Here is a 17,018-nt window from a genome sequence, read left to right on the forward strand (position 1 = left end):
ACATTTAGCCCCAGTCCTGATATCTACTACAGTAGGCTGGGTGAGGCAGTTCTTGGAGAGAGATGTGAATTTAATTTCCAAAACAGCAGTCCGATAGCACAGCCAAGAACCACTTGGAATACAGTGCCATTGCGTAGGTATGCAAAAGTCTTCCCACAAAATTTTCCCAGTGTCAGATACTTAAAAGAAAGGCTAAACCACAGAGCATTACCAAGCATTTCCTATTAACATCAGCCAGCTAGTAGTATGAGAGATTTGAGTAGTTCTCTGAGGCAAAGAGAGCCAAGGGCAACTGCAGAGAATCAGAGAGGGGAAAGCAAAAACATAGCAACATCCATGGTTCAAAAGAAAACTTCAGGTGATCCATTATGAAATTTCCATATTGCAAGTGTGATGGAAAAATGTCGTGGCATGCCTGCACACTGAAAAAACTACTCAGTTTTACTTTGCCTAATATGTACTTGTAAATGTACATCTTCTCTGCATGGTTTATCTAACATGTACTGTGGACTCTTCTTTTCCATTAGAAGTATCTCAGTCATGCATCTGACTTTTGGAAAGCATTAAAATGTTGTCGTCTGCAGAAACAGGGAGATATAAATTTATTCCATTAGACTAGAGGAACAAAGAAAAGCAAGAAACTAAAGCTAACCTTGCAGTAGTTTTCCCCACTCATGTAACAGAAGTTACCAATGTAAAACAGGCAAAGTGAAAAACTGATAGATCACAAAAGATGGGGGAGAGATCGAATAAATTTCAGTGTTATTTCAAGTTTTATTTCTTTCATGTGTTGTATTTTTCTAAGAACATATTTAAAAGATCCTGTCTACAATACATCTGTTTCTTCTTGAGTGTCTGCTGTTGAATACAATAGTAAAACAATTCCACAAAATTCCCACCAAAACAAAACAAAAACTCAAACCAGCAACATTTCTCCTTCCCATCCCAAAAGAAAAACCCCTACCTACTTCTTTAGTTCAAATCTCTGAGACCTTTTTTGCTGGGTATAGAGCAGCACATAAACACAGATATTACTGCAGCTTCTGCAGCCACTAATGTCGTCTTTTTCTGAGATCCCAAAGACTGGGATAATTACATTCTGCAAAAGGCAAAACAATTTATGAAAAAAAATGACATTCTCTTATTAAAAATTAAATAGGACTTTCATAATCAGCTGCTTCAAATATGCGTGAATAATGACAGCTAGAAACCAGTCTCTGCAGATTGCTCATGAAGTGGGTGTGAAGCTGAAGTCAGGGTAAGAAAAAAAAGCACAATGATAAAAGAGTGCTTTCTTGGAGCTTTTACAAGGTCATTTGGCCAAGGCCGGATAAAAGTTAATATTTCTCCAATACCCTGTAACAAGAGGGAGAAAACAGAATTAAAAATTATCTTTTGCAGCAAAAACAAATATCAACTTCTCTAGGATTAATTCTACTGGAAAATAAAGTCTCCCTTTTCTTCTGACAGGTTTTAGCTTCTAATTATGTAAAGCCTTCATGAAGGGATTTCTATCTTTTCATAAATTTAATTCACAAAATGTCTTAATTATCTGCAGACATATTAATAACTCTTTGAACAATATATTAATGTAGCAAGCTGAAATGTGTTTTCGAAACAACAGTAAAACAAGGCTTAAAAAAGTACACCCATCCATAATTCCTGTACAGTTCATATGTAAATATATTATTGGTATTGTAGATATTGTGAGAAATAACAAAGAATCCAATGCATTGAACTCCTTCAGCTGCCCACAGTTTACAAAACCTAATAGCATTGTGGGCTGTAAAAGACGGTCATTTCTTGCCCTGTGGGGAATTGCCTTTATCTACTCGTTGTTATTTCTTTAGTGAATTTGAGTTAATTTTTAATAATAATTTTGCTCCTCATAAAACTGAAAAGACGACTCATAGGAGGCCAACAATATCATTTAGATACCACCTTCAGAATACAACCCTGCTGCAAAAATACTAAAATAACTGTTGGAGCAGAAAATGAGGAAGAAAGTCGCAGAAGAATATCTGCATTTGTGGAAGAAGGGTTGAAAGCAAGGTGTTTTTTTAAGTTTGATTTTTTTAAATTCCTCTTTTTAAAATCCTAGCTTTCAAAAAAAGAATTATGTCAAAGCCATCTCCTCAGGCAAGAATAATGTGTGTCAGTACCTGAACTTGCTTCAAATCTCTCCAAGCTTAGAAATAAAGGTTCTGCACAAATCTTTATATCGGAACTGCGAATTAGGGTAGGGAACCCCTTTCAGAAAAGAACATAGGTGCAGTGAGCCTTATGAAAAGGTCATTTGAAAACAAAGGGCCAGATTTCACCGATTCAATAGTGGTATTTCACCGACAGCCTCCACTGATACAAGCTCCCTTTTTGCTCATGGGAAATAGCAGGAAGAATGCAGACCACGAAAAAGTCATCCTCTTTCACTTAAGACCACTGAAAATTTGCAGAGTCACCTCCTGCATTTCCAGCCACATTCTACTCACTCCATCCATGACATGGAGAATGTGGCTGTATCGAGGTTTTAGCACCAAATGCCACTGCACCCTGAGCAGATGCCTTCCATGCCGTCAGCACTTCCTCTGACTTGAAATACAGGTTCTGCAGTTCTTCACCAGAATGTGTTTCAGAATAGGTATGCGCTATTGCATGTCCCCAAACACAGAGCTGAAAAGCATTTATTTTAAGATTCCCTCTCATATTACTTGAGAATTGAGCCACATATAAGCTGTCATAATGAAATGTCAAATATGAAGCTACATTGACCCCAGCATCGGTACTAAAAAGAATGAAAAAATTCATTATTCTTACCTTTCTCCTCCTTTATTCCAAGTAGTTTGGCCCCTGGATTAAAGAAAAAAATAAATTAGTACAGTACAATGTACAAGGTACAGTACAATGACATGTTTATGCAAGGAATTATGGTTATCCGGTTGTGTGAAACTTCCTTGATTACTTGGTGCCCTTTCCTGTCTTTTGAAACTCTACTTTAAAAAAAACAAGTAAAACCTTCTGTAAGATTCCAGTTCTAGCAATAAATATTTCTTCGATTTGAACTCAATATGAATAGCAGGATGTATCGACTCAAGAGATAAACATATCTTGTTTTTGCTGGAAAAAATCAATCTAGAAGTGTTACAAATACCTTCAGATGCCTCAATCCTTTCTTGATCTCACACAATTTGAAGGAATGAAAAGTTTCTTCCACTCCTCCCCAGACTCCCACTATTCTCTTTTAGGATGAGATTTGCAAAGGAAAGAATGATTGAGCTCCAAGTCAAACCAGGCAGAACACATCTGCATATGCTGTTTGACTGCCTTGTCAGAGGTAAGTCGTCAAACTCAGCTACAGCATGCCCAGACCTACTCATCTGAGGTCCCTGTATTGATGCTGATACTTCTGCTGAGTAGTTTCCTGCCATCATTCTGCCAGGAAAGATAATCACATTACTCTCAATTTAAAGGGAAAAAAAAAAAAAAAAACCAAAAAACAAACCAACAAAAAAACCCAAATGACAAAACAGTTTTAGGAAAACATTTAATAGTCTTTCCAACTCAGATTGTACATAGACTAACCAGGTTAAAGCTAAGATAGCAAACCACATTCTTCATTTTAAAAAACATAACCATTGTGGATTGCACTCTGGATCCTTCTCACGCAAATATTCTATTCCCAATATTCCTATGTTAAATAAAAGCTTTTTCTTTGTGATGGGAAACCAGCATTTTTAGTTCAACCTCGCCCATCTAGAACCTCATTAAAGTCTTCATTAAAGACGGATTTGTATGGAAAACTGAGGCATGCATGCTGGCCTTGTAGCTTCAGGGACCTTTGAGCTGTGGTTCAACAGTAAACTTCATGACATTCTTCCTCTCAAATTGGTAGCAAATAGCATAATTCAAGTGTTGTTTGAGACTCAAAAGAAACATTCCCATGGATCATGCTACAAAAAGTAAACCAAGTGCTAACCCACGAACCATGTTTATTTAAATATTTTTATCCATAAATCATGTTTCCTCAAAACAGATTTATCCAGCATCAACGCAGTTCCTGTTCTGCATATGGGAAAGGAACAGAACGTGGCTTCCTGTCACACTGCACCTGTGTATTCAGGGCATAGTCGCTTCCCACAACAAATATCTAGAATTACACATCCACTAAAAGAGCAGAGTCAGCGTCTGAAAGAGCATTTCTCATTCTTATGCATGACACCGGGTGTAATGGGGACATGAAACGGGAAGGTGTAATATGTCATGTTGCTTTCTGCAACTATAGCTACTATAGCTCAGAGAGTTTCAACAAGACAACTAGTATTTCATTAAAGAAGAGTAGACATATAAATATCATCTATTCACCATGTGACCTCTCCCCATTAATAGAAAAGACTAAAGGGTCCTTGACAGTGCTCCATTTCCACGTAAAAAATAAACAAGGGCTTTGTTACAGGCTTGTCATGCATTAGCACTTGGCCTCTGCAAATCCCTCTGTAATTGAACATGGACAAATCTTATAAGGGAGTGAATATACAAATGTGCAACTGTTTTAAAGTTATTCTTCTGTAAAAATAGAAATGTTTTAATATTTAAAGAAAACTTATCATCTGTGCCACTACAGTGAACAGATACTCAGTCATAGCTCCCAGCTGAGTAAGGATTAAATCTTATTGATTAAACCTTGATGTCAAAATGACAACTGTTATTTTTTTACCCTCCTATCCTAAAAGGTTTATACTTATGTTAGAGACAATGGCAGCCCAAAGGACATAAAAACTTTCTTGATAACATACAAGACTTGATGCTCCCTCAAGGGTGCAGTAGCTCACAGAGAGAAGTGGAAATTCATTAATTTGTCTTCCCATTAAAAAAGGAAACCACACGACCACCCAGAGAGTGCCCTGGCATTTATAACCAAAAAGGGAGAAAAGATTACTTTCATGAAGACACTTCTTGAAATAATAGCTTATAAATATTCCTAATAAAACACAAGATGTCTGGAGGGCAGATGAATTAATGAAAACTAGTTTCCTATTGATTAGGGGACAATTGGGCAATGCAACTGTTCTTCTCCCCCCTGCCCAGACACACACAATAAATTTGCCTTCCCCTTCTTCTCTCTGTGTCTCCTGGGATATCCATGTCCCCTTTTGCCTTTCCTAGCCCCCAGGAAAGCAAGGCAGAGCTGCAGCTGCTCTGGAGCTGTGCCCACGCTGATCGGCCGGAGGGCTGCAGCTGGTCAACGCATGGACTGCCCAGGTCCTTCCAACCACCCCTTGGAGTGGGGCACTGTTTTGGTGTCTCTCCTCTCCCCTGCCATTGCCTCTCATGAAATGCATAGAAACTTAATTGTCTTTGAGACTTACACTCCCTTTCAAATTTGACTAAGATCGGCCAGCAGGTTGAAAACCTTATTATGTGTAGACAGACAGCATGATCATACAAACTTCATTTCCTTAGAAAACCAGGCTAATAGAAATAATAATGAAAAATACAGCAGGTGGATTGAAAACACAGCACGATGTGTGAAACCCTTGTGACTATAAAGAGTTTGATCAGGACAAAAAGAAGTGGCAAAGAGAACAAATATTTCCTCTTCAGTGTCACTGCACAGATGGAGCAGGCTCAAAAATTACCTGCAGATCTTAACTTTGAGAACCTTTTTCATTTCTTTTAATCTTAGTATATAGTCTGACCTGCTTCTGTTAGCTCCCTTGTAATGTAAAACACCACAGTGCAGACTACATGACTCATAAGCCCCACCTGGAATTCAGCTTTTTTTGCTGAAAATCCCAAGGGAAGGGAGAAGAATCTTGGTATAATCAAAGACACTGAGGTTGTAGCCTCCAGCCTCTCTTTTGAGAGGTATTTTTCTTTCTTGCTCTTGTTACCAATACTCATTTTTAATTCTCCTCCATGATGACATATTCTTTCATAGTTTATTCTTTCCATGCTTTGTTTAGTCTTCTAATCTCACATCATAGCATAAAGGAAAAATGGATAATCTAGTATTACCCAACAGAAGGCAGGCTCCTTGGGAGCCATTAAGTAAACATTAGAGTAGGAAATTTATCACTTCTACATGCAGGGTTTTATTGCATTTGTGTTGATGCATTTGTTGAATATATACATTTTTTAAAAAGCATAGATTGACTGCGTACATCACAGAGCTGTCTGTTGTTAAAGCTGTGTCTGGGCTGAGCGCACTTGTTTGGTGGTACCGACACCTGTGCTGTGGAAGAGGACATATGGCATCTGGCTAAAGGCAAAACCTCGCTCCCTCTGCACACAATGACATGGTTTTCAGTGGTGACAGCAGGCGCTCTGATGGAGATGCTTGAGTTTAGATATTGGGGATCTTGGCTGTGTCACAGGCTTTCTTTCGAGTTTATTAGGAAACAGTTTACAAATTGGAATAAAGGACACAAAGTGAAATAAAAAGAATAATTTCTGCCCTTGCTGCCTTTGTTAACCACGTCCCATCCAACAGACATTACTTTTTGCCCCTTACTAGGTATCAGTTGACTCTATCCTTTCTGAAGTCTCTAATTCTGCTATCTGCAGACATGCCATCCTTCAGGAGATGGTTCAGGTCTGCCTTACAGAGTGCTCTCTTACTCATACTCTTTTAGTACCCTGGTGTAGTGGGTTGACCCTGGCTGAGGGCCAGGTGCCCACCAGAGCCACTCTATCACTCCCCTCTTTCATTAGACAGGGGAGAAAAGGTACAATGAAAAAAAAAAAAAACTTACGGGTCGAGATAAGGACAGGGAGAGATCATTCTCTAATTATCATCACGAGCAAAACAGACCGAACTTAGAGAGGGAATTCATCTTATTTATTACTAAGCAAAACAGAGTAGAGGAATGAGAAATAAAATCAAATCTTAAAAAACACCTCCCCCCACCCCTCCCATCTTCCTGGGCTCAACTTCACTCCCGGCTTCAACCTCCACCCCCCCCCCCACAGTGGCACAGGGGGACGGGGAGTGGGGGTTACGGTCAGTTCATCACGCGGTGTTTCTGCCGCTTCTTCATCCTCAGGGGGAGGACTCATCGTTCCCCTGCTCCAGCGTGGGGTCCCTCTCACGGGAGACAGTCCTTCACGGCCTTCTCCAACATGAGTCTCCTCCACGGGGTGCAGACCTTCAGGAGCAAACTGCTCCAGCGTGGGTCCCCCACGGGGCCACAAGTCCTGTCAGCAAACCTGCTCTGGCGTGGGCTCCTCTCTCCACGGATCCACAGGTCCTGCCAGGAGCTTGCTCCAGCGCGGGCTTCCCACGGGGTCACAGCCTCCTTCAGGTGTCTCCACCTGCTTCACGGGCTGCAGGTGGAATCGCTACACCCCCTCATCCTCCCTCCATGGGCTGCAGGGGGACAGCCTGCCTCACCACGGTCTTCACCACGGGCTGCAGGGGAATCTTGCTCTGGCGCCTGGAGCACCTCCTCCCCCTCCTTCTGCACTGACCTTGGTGTCTGCAGATGTTCTTACATCTTCTCACTCCTTTCTCTGGCTGCAAAAGCGCTCTCTAAGTGTTTTTTTCTCTTTCTTAAATATGTTATCACAGAGGCGCTGATTGGCTTGGCCTTGGCCAGCGGCGGGTCCGTCTTGGAGCCGGCTGGCATTGGCTCTATCAGACACAGGGGAAGCTTCTAGCAGCTTCTCACAGAAGCCACCCCTGTAGCCCCCCCGCTACCAAAACCTTGCCACGCAAAACCAACACACCTGGACATCTGTAGTTTGGCTTCCAACAGCTCCTGGATTTCCTGGCACATGATAAAGGCCCTACCAGTAAAGCCCCTAACCAACTGGTTCTCTGAGCAGCTGTCTGCAGACCTTATGGGAGGTCGAGCTGGCAGGTCCTGCTTCCTTTTAGCAAGACCAAGAGAACTGCTACGCACAAAGGCCACTTCAGCCCCAGGTTCCCAAACCCTCCACCATGGCCTAGGGCTTGCCCAAAGCATGTAGTGATTAAGACACTCTTTTTTTCCAGTTCCAGTATCTGGCAAACTCCAGCACCAAGAATAGCTGCTGCTTTATCATGCTTTGACTTCGTAGATGTTTGAACCCAAGTCTTCCCGGCATTCATCTGCCAAGATACATATCTGCACCAGACAGTCCAACTAATCCAATTCAAGCTGATTATCAACTAAACACCTTTCTCTATACTGGCACATTCACTGAATTCTCTTAGACTCTCCTCCTTTTGCTGTTCAGTCTTTGTAAATCTTCCATTTCGGCACTGTGGTCCTCTCAGCAATGGAATTTCAACCTAATGGAAATGTCCATGATGGGAATACAATATTTTTTTAACACTGAAGAGTGCAATTCTAAACAACAGTCATATTACTGCCTCATTAGGATAGTTGAAAAGATTTAATGGATGTTTAATACGCTACAGTCAAAATATCTGTTCTTCAAAGAATCTTTACAAATACTATGCATTTTAAATTGGATACGGTTTGGTCTGTCATAATTTCATATGGGTAGAAAAATAACAGCTGTACCTTTCATGTTTTTTCCTCCTCCACTTTCAATATCATGTTAAAATATTTACAGCATTTCCAAACATGTTTCATTTAAAGACTTTCAGAAAATCCCTTATGATTTCACTATCCTTGTTCTGAACTTAATACAGTACCTTGCATTCAGTTCCTTGCAGTAAGTACCTTGCATGCAAAGCAACCGAGTTCTGCTGCAAGAGCAGCTGTTCCTCCCTCCTCCCATTTGAATAGCTTCTATATTTAAGACAGGATTTCATAGAATCAGAAAATCATAGAATGGTTTGGGTTGGAAGGGACCTTAAAGATCATCTAGTTCCAACCCCCCTGCCATGGGCAGGGACACCCTCCACTACACCAGGTTGCCAAAGCCCCATCCAACCTGGCCTTGAACACTTCCAGGGAGGGGGCAGCCACAGCTTCTCTGGGCAACCTGTGCCAGTGCCTCAGCACTCTTACAGTAAAGAATTTCTTCCTTATAGCTCATCTAAATCTACCCTCTTCCAGTTTAAAGGCATTACCCCTTGTCCTGTCACTCCATGCCCTTTTAAACAGTCCCTCTCCAGATTTCCTGTTAGGCCCCTTCAGGTACTGGAAGGCTGCTATAAGGTCTCCCCAGAGCCTTCTCTTCCCCAGGCTGAACAACCCCAGCTCTCTCAGCCTGTCCTCATAGGAGAGGTGCTCCAGCCCTCCAGTCAGCTTCGTGGCCCTCCTCTGGACTCGCTCCAACAGCTCCATGTCTCTCCTGTACTGGGGCCCCCAGAGCTGGACGCAGTACTCCAGGTGGGGTCTCACAAGAGCAGAGTAGAGGGGCAGGATCACCTCCCTCGACCTGCTGGTCACACTGCTTTTGATGCAGCCCAGGACACGGTTGGCTTTCTGGGCTGTGAGTGCACACTGCCGGCTCATGTTGAGCTTCTCATCCACCAACACCCCCAGGTCCTTCTCCTCAGGGCTGCTCTCAATCCTGTAATCCCCCAGCCTGTATTGATACTGGGGGTTGCCCCAATCCATGTGCAGGACCTCGAGCTTCTTAAAGGCTATTGTAGGCAGCAAGCCAGGACAATACATTCTGTCAGGCAGGCTAAATGCACACAGACACATAATAGTATCTGGGGAAAAACCCAAGCTTTTAAACAATCCCATTGCTTTCACTTTCTGTGCCCAAAAAGCTTACCCAGGCGCCGTTACTGAGGTAGTCCAGACTCCCAGAATATCCAGGTTGGTTGATGCTATTAGGTTGCGTTTTGTTCTGGAGTCGGTCCAGGAAAGCATTATTTACCCTTAAAATACAACAAAAAATGCATAATGACTGAAGGTAGCTGAGGAGTTCAAAAACTTTTGAATTTTAACATTCTGTGAGTGGCTTTCCCTATTCTCAGTTCAATACCCATCTTCCTATGTTTTTCAAGCCTGTGCTGAATAACCACGGATTGGCATGAGATAGGATGGATTTCATCTTCAGTTCACTCGGTGCATCCTTATCCTGTGATCAGTCTGTTGTGATTAAAAGGCATACCTCAGCTGCTGTGAGAAATGCATCATCAAAATTCTCTGTAGAAAGACGACCTGCATACTACCACCCACCTTATCAGAGAGGTAAGCTATTGCAACAATTCAGCTTAGGTAGTCTTTCTGCCTTCAGTTCTCAAGAAGAGTTTCTAGAAATACTGATTTCCAAATGCCAATGAAAAAAACCCACTTAAGCTTGTTACTAATAGAGACAATTTGTGTAGCTGACAACTTTCCCTACCATCCAGCTCTGAAATCAACTCTAGCATTTTCTTGTACTGCTTTATCAGTCTGGAAATCATGCAAACATACAAATACACTTGTCCTCAATCTGTTTTAAGTATTATAAAACCTTCTGAAAACTGTTTCTTTTTCCCCCCTATTAATGCTTAGGAGTGACACACATGCTTAGACATGACTGTTGGTTTAATGTTTTAAAATGCTATTGGTAAGAATGATGTAAAATGCAAGATACTGGATTATTTCTGTCTAGGGATGTGAGATGGACTGAATCAAAAATCCCTCATTAACTTCTATGGGTAATTATCTCAATATCTTTGCTAGAGAAAAAAAAAAGGAAATGAAAACAGTATGGAGAGTGGTTGCCTATGGAAGTAATTTTTTTTTTTAATATTTCCCTGATGGTATAAAAAAAGAAACAAATGGTGTTTTTATTTTTGAGCCTGAACATTGCTTCTTTTTACCAGCAGAAAACAAACCTGAGAATAAAGCTGTGCTTCAAGATAATGTGAAGTCAGTTAAGTGACAGAAGTGCAAGATTAGAACCGCTGAGCACAGAGAGGGCACAGCAGTGGGGCACAGCCTGGGGCGGGCAGCAATGCGGCTACAGAAAGCCTTGTTGCACCACAGCTTCTATCTGGATCCGTATCTAATCCCACCTTTAGATCTGTCAACTTCAGCAACAGTCAGCTGCAAAACGTGGCATGGACAAGTAGCTCATTCTCAAATAAAGTAAAATGAAGTAAATAAATTAATAAAATGTTTCTCATTTGAAACTACTGTACCAGTAGTTACCCATGAAACTACTAATAGTTTCTACCCTATGCCGTATCCTACTCTGATTGGATAAATAATGTGAAAAAGGAACTCTGGGCCATAGTGCATTACAGTGAGCAGTTGCAATGACGGATATTAGCAGCTTATTTGAACGCAAAGTTAAACCAGAGGTGAGGTCAGGGATCCTCATCGCAATCGCCTTCTAAAGCATGAATGCCTGCAATTTTTAGACTCTTTCCAGGTAGGAATTCAATTAATGTGTATTCTGCATTTTTGCCTCATACCTCCTCTGTTCGTTTTGATGTGCTCTCATCCTGGCTTCCTCTTCTTGTTTTTGTTTAAATTCCATTAATTCAGCCTGGGAATGATAAAAGTGAAAAAAACCAACCAACCAACAAACTTAATTTTAATTAACATACCTATGTTGCAAACCCAATTAATTGCACATGGTGTTAACTTCATCTAGAGCCACATGTCATTCCCAGAACTTCTCTCAACAGCATTTTATTTATGTGACAACACTATGTTAAAAACTGAGCTCATTCCTCCATTCACTGTTGCGCTGAATGAGTTTTGTGTCTTAAAAAGTGGGAAGTTACAGGATTCAGACATTTACAGTCCTACATTTAAAGGGGTATGCCAGACATCAGTCTGCCTCCCCTTGCCCCAACCCATGGGTTTGAATTTCCCTGTGGGTCCAAGGGGAAAGAAAGCTGAAGTCATCTAGCAGGAGCAGACGCAGACGTCGCGCCCGTAGGGTACGAAGGAGTCATGCCCTTCACCTCCTGCCTCCATGGAGCATGAGGAGAAGACAAGATTGGGGGTATGTGGCACGGTGCATCACCTCCAGCTCCCTGGGGCTCGCCAAAGGGTGAGGGAAGGGCAAATGGCACCTGTTGGTGTGGTGAAAGCGTGTGCCAGCTCCCAGCGTTGCAGCAGCCTACTGTCCTTCCATTATGTAATATTAAGGTATATAAACAGTGTCAAAGGGAATTCTTTTCAGAGGACGGTTTACTTATGCAATTTTAGTCAGGACTGCAAGGGAAACACAGCTTGTATGACTCTGCTCTGCATGCGTGCTTGTTTGTCTGGCTCTTCCTCCCTGCAATGCACCCAAGAATTGAAGATGCAGATTTTTCTGCAAAGAAAAATTGGCTTGCAGGGTGAGGGGGGAAGGGATAGGAACAGACCCATCTTTCATATTTTCTATAGCAACTGAGCAGCAGTAGGAATAGGAACTAAAATAAAATGATGCGGTTAGATAAAAGCTTCAATAACTGAATGGAACCACAAAAGTTTTTTTTAAAAAAAATCAATTTAAATGGAACATTAAATAAAAACTATGCAATAAATGTATGAAGAAAATCAATAACTGCGAATGTGTTGTGTATCAATATTTGTCTAGCCCTAAAAGAAGAAACAGGATTAAGAAATAAAAAAGCCAACCTTAATTTTCACTGTTTTAAATAACTATTCAACCTGAAAATTAAAACCCAGTATCTGACTTTCCAATATGCTGAGTCCTCTCTTGGAGTAATGTTCTGAAATATATTGTGTGTATATTGCAGTGTTCAAAGCGTACTGAAAATTTCTAAATCAAGCAATACATACTAAAACCTGTTCTGGAAAAAAAAAAAGGAACTGACAATACCTATACGTTTTATAGCTACACTGTGCTAGGAGGTACACACAAGATAGAATTCACAATTACTTTAATAAATATCAGTTTGAAGTAGAAACGAGCCAACATATATCTGAGGGACAATTATTGGAGCCTTTAAAATACATATTATTTACAGTAGGTTTGTAAAAGTAGTGCATTACTCTGCGCAATAGGTAGCAGCAGCTGTGAAGGCAAGGAGCACTTGGAACCATGTACCAAGAAAGAGCGGCCTTAGAAGCAACCATCATCTTCTTAGCAATCTCTGGAAATTGGTAAAGAGTCTAAAGCTCTACATGAGTCCCTTAAACCAAATTCATAAAGTAGGAGCATGCTAATTCACATCTATAGTTATTTTCTCTATGGAGGAATAAATGTAAAGAATACAAGAGCTACAGGTCCTACATGTGTCAGGAGTAGCTTTCAAACATTTTTCCTCTGTATAATTCCTGGGAATCAGCATATACCTAATGGGAAAGCAATTAAGAGCCTCCTTTTTCCCCACCTGTTTGTTTCCAGTATCCTGGTTGCTAGAATACTATGAAATAAGGACACTTGTCCCCAACATTTAAATAAAGATATCCTTGAGGGGGGCTGAGTCACTTGTCCAGCTCTATTAGAAACTCACTGCATGGAATTTGTTGCGCTATGTAAGATTTTGCTACTGGGGAAGCAGTCTAACATTAATTTGGGTATTAGTACCCGCAGAGGCGTAACAAGAGGCTGAGTATTTGCTAATATGTTTTCAGCTGATTTGCTAATATGATTTTCCATTGCTGCCCTCCCCATACTTGCACAATCAATCAGAGCCGACGACAAGACAGACAACTTAGTACCTTAGTACAGTGCCATTGCCTTGCATAAATGAACTTTATGTAGATATGTTACCCAGATCTGTGCCAGAGGGGCTATGGCGGTTCAGACGCATTTCAGGCAATGTGTGTCGCATATGCAGAAGATGGACTTAACTGTAAACTCGCAGTTATGGCATGCCTGCTTTTTAGACAATTCAAAACTCTTCATTTAAGTGGCTAGCAAAGGAGTAGAGAAGCATACAGACTTAACAGCAAATCTGAGTGCTTCCACTTCCAATTTTGGAAGGCAGGGCACACAGGCCTCCATTCTCTAGAAAGACACTATTCAGAGTCTGAGATCATCATGAATATCTCAGTAAGATTACTTCTGCCTGAAAGAGAGGAAATTGGTTTCCTTAGCCTATGAAATCGGGTGCCGTGGTCAAAAAATGCTCTGCACAATTGTTCAAACGGAGAGGCAAACAGAAGCTAGTCATCCAGATGCAAATAGCCTTTAACCCAGAAGATAACTGTCCTGTCCCTGGCCAAATTTTACAGCTTGCCTCATCTCTCACAATATTTGAAAACAGTGACTAAATCACTTTTGCTAAAGAGAAGCTCTGTGCGTAGGCTACAAGTAATCAATGTATCTAATTGGTTTCACAGCATGCAAAAATGATACAATATGCAAACTGTTAATGTATAATTACCTTCCTCCGTTGTTCTCGCTTCATTTCCTCCAATCTTCTGTTTTCATCCTCTCGAAGAGCTTGCTTGTAAATACGGCTCCTAGTCTATTGTTCAGCAGAGGATATAAACATATTGGTGTGGGGAGAGGGTGGACCAAAATCCCAAACCTTATTCCCAAATCTTTATACAGGTAATTAACAGAAAGAGTTGAATGATCCCATTTACTTAAAAACTAGATTAGTCTCAAGACCAGAATTTAAACAAGAAGTGGTCTAAAGCCTCTCAGTCCTTCGGTTTGGCTGAATGTCCACCTGCACATCACAACAAGGCACCCACAGCACATACTATTCTGTGTCCCAGTGGCAAGCATAAAGATACCCCAAGCAGTCAGAAAACACAATCAGGATATATGACAGTGAGATGGGGTATTCTGGGAAGAAAGAAAAGTACTGAAAATATTACCAAGATAACAAAGCAGAAGGGAGCTGTGGTAACAGAGAGGAACCCAGGATTATTTCCACAGGAGTGTTGGAAAGGCATTTGTGGAGGTAGGGCAACAGAAGCTGAGAGATCAAGTCTGCTATATTATTTGTGGGGCAGTCAAGAGAACTGAAAATCTGAACTACACATCATGAATAAAGTATTCAACTGTGTGGGTTTTCATTACAATAACTAGTCCTGGTCTTTCACAAGATGTAGTTCTTAGCAAAGACCCAGCCTACCATTAGGATCTTATAGGATCCTTAGGATCTTATATATGGAAACTTACACTGCAAAGTCTTTGAGCAGGGACAGAGTGTAGCACACTAAATAATAAGCCAGTATAATTTAATACAAGAAGTATGCAGGTTTGATTTTAGTGAGGAATTTGTTACAGGTCTACACGATGTTCCTGAAACTTGATATATGCATGCAGAATGACACCATTAAAATGACAGGCACATAATTTGCTAAAAAGACTGAATAGAGAAAGCAATTATTAATAGCTCAATTTTGAGTTGGGAGGAGTTGTTACATGTGTCCAGGGAGACTCATTCTGGGTCCGATATTATTCATTACTCTCCATAATGGCTTGGAGAATTCTGTGGAGTGTATGTTAATCAAGTTGGAAGACAATAAAAGTCTACACAGGATTGGTAACACTTTGAAAGACAGGATTAAAATTAATTATGAGTCTGATTAAATAAGCGGGCCAAAAAAGTCACCAATGACAGAGTCACTCTGAAGAAGTCAAATTTGTTCATGCACATCAAGCAATATTTCACACTGATATTTGAACTAGGTGTGCTAAATTAATATCACTGTCAAAGAAATGATTTGAGGGAAAAAAATTATCAATGTTACATTGTCCCAACTTTTTTTTTAGAACATGAATTTAAAATTTAAAAAATCATATACATATATATATATATGCGCCTCCTCTTTAACATGCATGTCAGGCACTTCCTAAGATTATAACACTTCACAATTTCAAATACATTGTTCCTGAACCTTTTAATCATTCTAGACAAAGGACTGGTCCAAGACAACATCAAAATTAGAGTTCAAATTTTCCCACTGCTTTAGCATTTTGGTACTACGCCATGTTTGGTTAACAACTCATTGGTGATGTGCTTCGGATTCATTACACAGAGCATGGAGGCTGTGCCTATAGGCTGTACCTCATTCAAGCTGGTTGGGAAGACATTTTTCTAACTGCATTGCTGCATTATAAGCAAGTGAATAATTGATTCACAAAGTTCTAGAAATGCTGCCACACAAAAGACATGTATAACATCAGCTGATATTAATAAGAAGCAGTACAGATAAACTATACATTCTGTCTGCTTGGATACTGGTGAAGTCAAAGATGAACTATAGTATGTAATTTTGTTTAACCTATCAAGAAACCACACAAAAACTGGAACAAGAAAAGCACACACAGGTAGATGAAGTAGAAGGCAAAGGCTAAAAGTAGGACCTGTATGCCTGAAAGAATTCAGCGTTCTATCCACTTCTGTATAGATATGAAGACACCACGCCAAAGTGCTGAAATCTAAGTCAGTCCTGGGGACATGAACTCACTTGTCTTCGCAATTCCATGTTCATACCATACAAAAGGCTGCAGAGCTGGGTCTTCCCTATCAAAGAACAAGCTCCCTACTGTTTGGAGCATCAGATGCTTCAAGAGGGAGGTAGAAGTGGTTTCAAGACATCTTTTTTCCCTTCCCATAGTCCTTCGTCTTGCTTGTCTGCCCAGGACTACAAAAGACAGTCTGAAAGCCACTCTCCTGCAATTGACCTTCTGTCCAGCAATGCTGGGCAGAAGTTGGCTCCTTCAAGCTGCAAATCTGCCTATATACGCTAAGACATCTTTGTGGTTTTCAGAGACACAAAATTACCTTAGACATCAAAGGGGAAAGGAACCTACGTTCAGTATCACCTTCCTTTTTCATGCAACTGAAAAAAAGATACTAGAGGCAATATATTCTGTTTGCAGGAATTTCTGTGACAGGAGGGTCTTGCACATTTCCAAGGCTTCTGAGGAAATATGGCGGTAAATCTTTCCCTCCCTTTACTCAACTGTTGGTGTCCAAGGTTGTACATAACAAACAGAGGGTTGTCCAGATTAGATACTTCCAAGCTTCTGCTGACTAAGGACCATTGTTTGTAACAACAATTTCTGTTCACTTGGCTGCCTGCTCTCTGTCTTCCCTCAATTACAAACCTCCCTAAAGGAGAAATACTTCTGTCTCAGGGTTAACATTCCTCACTGCAAGCTTTTACATCAGTAGAAAAGCTTGGTTTAGATATAAAGGTACTAATCATATGTGAAAAAGCCTTTTTGAGGCAATTAGAATAAGGAAA

The 17,018-nt window shown here is 40.8% G+C and overlaps 1 protein-coding gene across 2 annotated transcripts in view; it reads right to left on the reverse strand.

Moving 5' to 3' along the window:
• Positions 1 to 543: 543 nt before the first annotated feature.
• The window catches only part of EPSTI1 (epithelial stromal interaction 1), a 54,070-nt gene continuing 37,595 nt past the window's right edge, over positions 544 to 17,018 (reverse strand). Inside the window, exons 8-12 of one of the 2 annotated variants that reach the window (XM_075741779.1) lie at positions 14,192 to 14,275; positions 11,312 to 11,385; positions 9,676 to 9,781; positions 2,815 to 2,847; positions 544 to 1,356 (exon numbers count right to left, since the gene is read on the reverse strand). In XM_075741779.1, the coding sequence (XP_075597894.1) occupies positions 2,827 to 2,847; positions 9,676 to 9,781; positions 11,312 to 11,385; positions 14,192 to 14,275 (285 nt within the window). In that variant the 3' untranslated portion in view covers positions 544 to 1,356; positions 2,815 to 2,826. Of the gene's footprint in view, positions 1,357 to 2,814; positions 2,848 to 6,275; positions 6,377 to 9,675; positions 9,782 to 11,311; positions 11,386 to 14,191; positions 14,276 to 17,018 lie in introns of those variants that run through there. The other variant, XM_075741778.1, reaches the window with a different exon arrangement.

The sequence above is a fragment of the Balearica regulorum genome, chromosome 1 (genome assembly GCF_011004875.1).
Source record: "Balearica regulorum gibbericeps isolate bBalReg1 chromosome 1, bBalReg1.pri, whole genome shotgun sequence".
NCBI lineage: Eukaryota > Metazoa > Chordata > Aves > Gruiformes > Gruidae > Balearica > Balearica regulorum.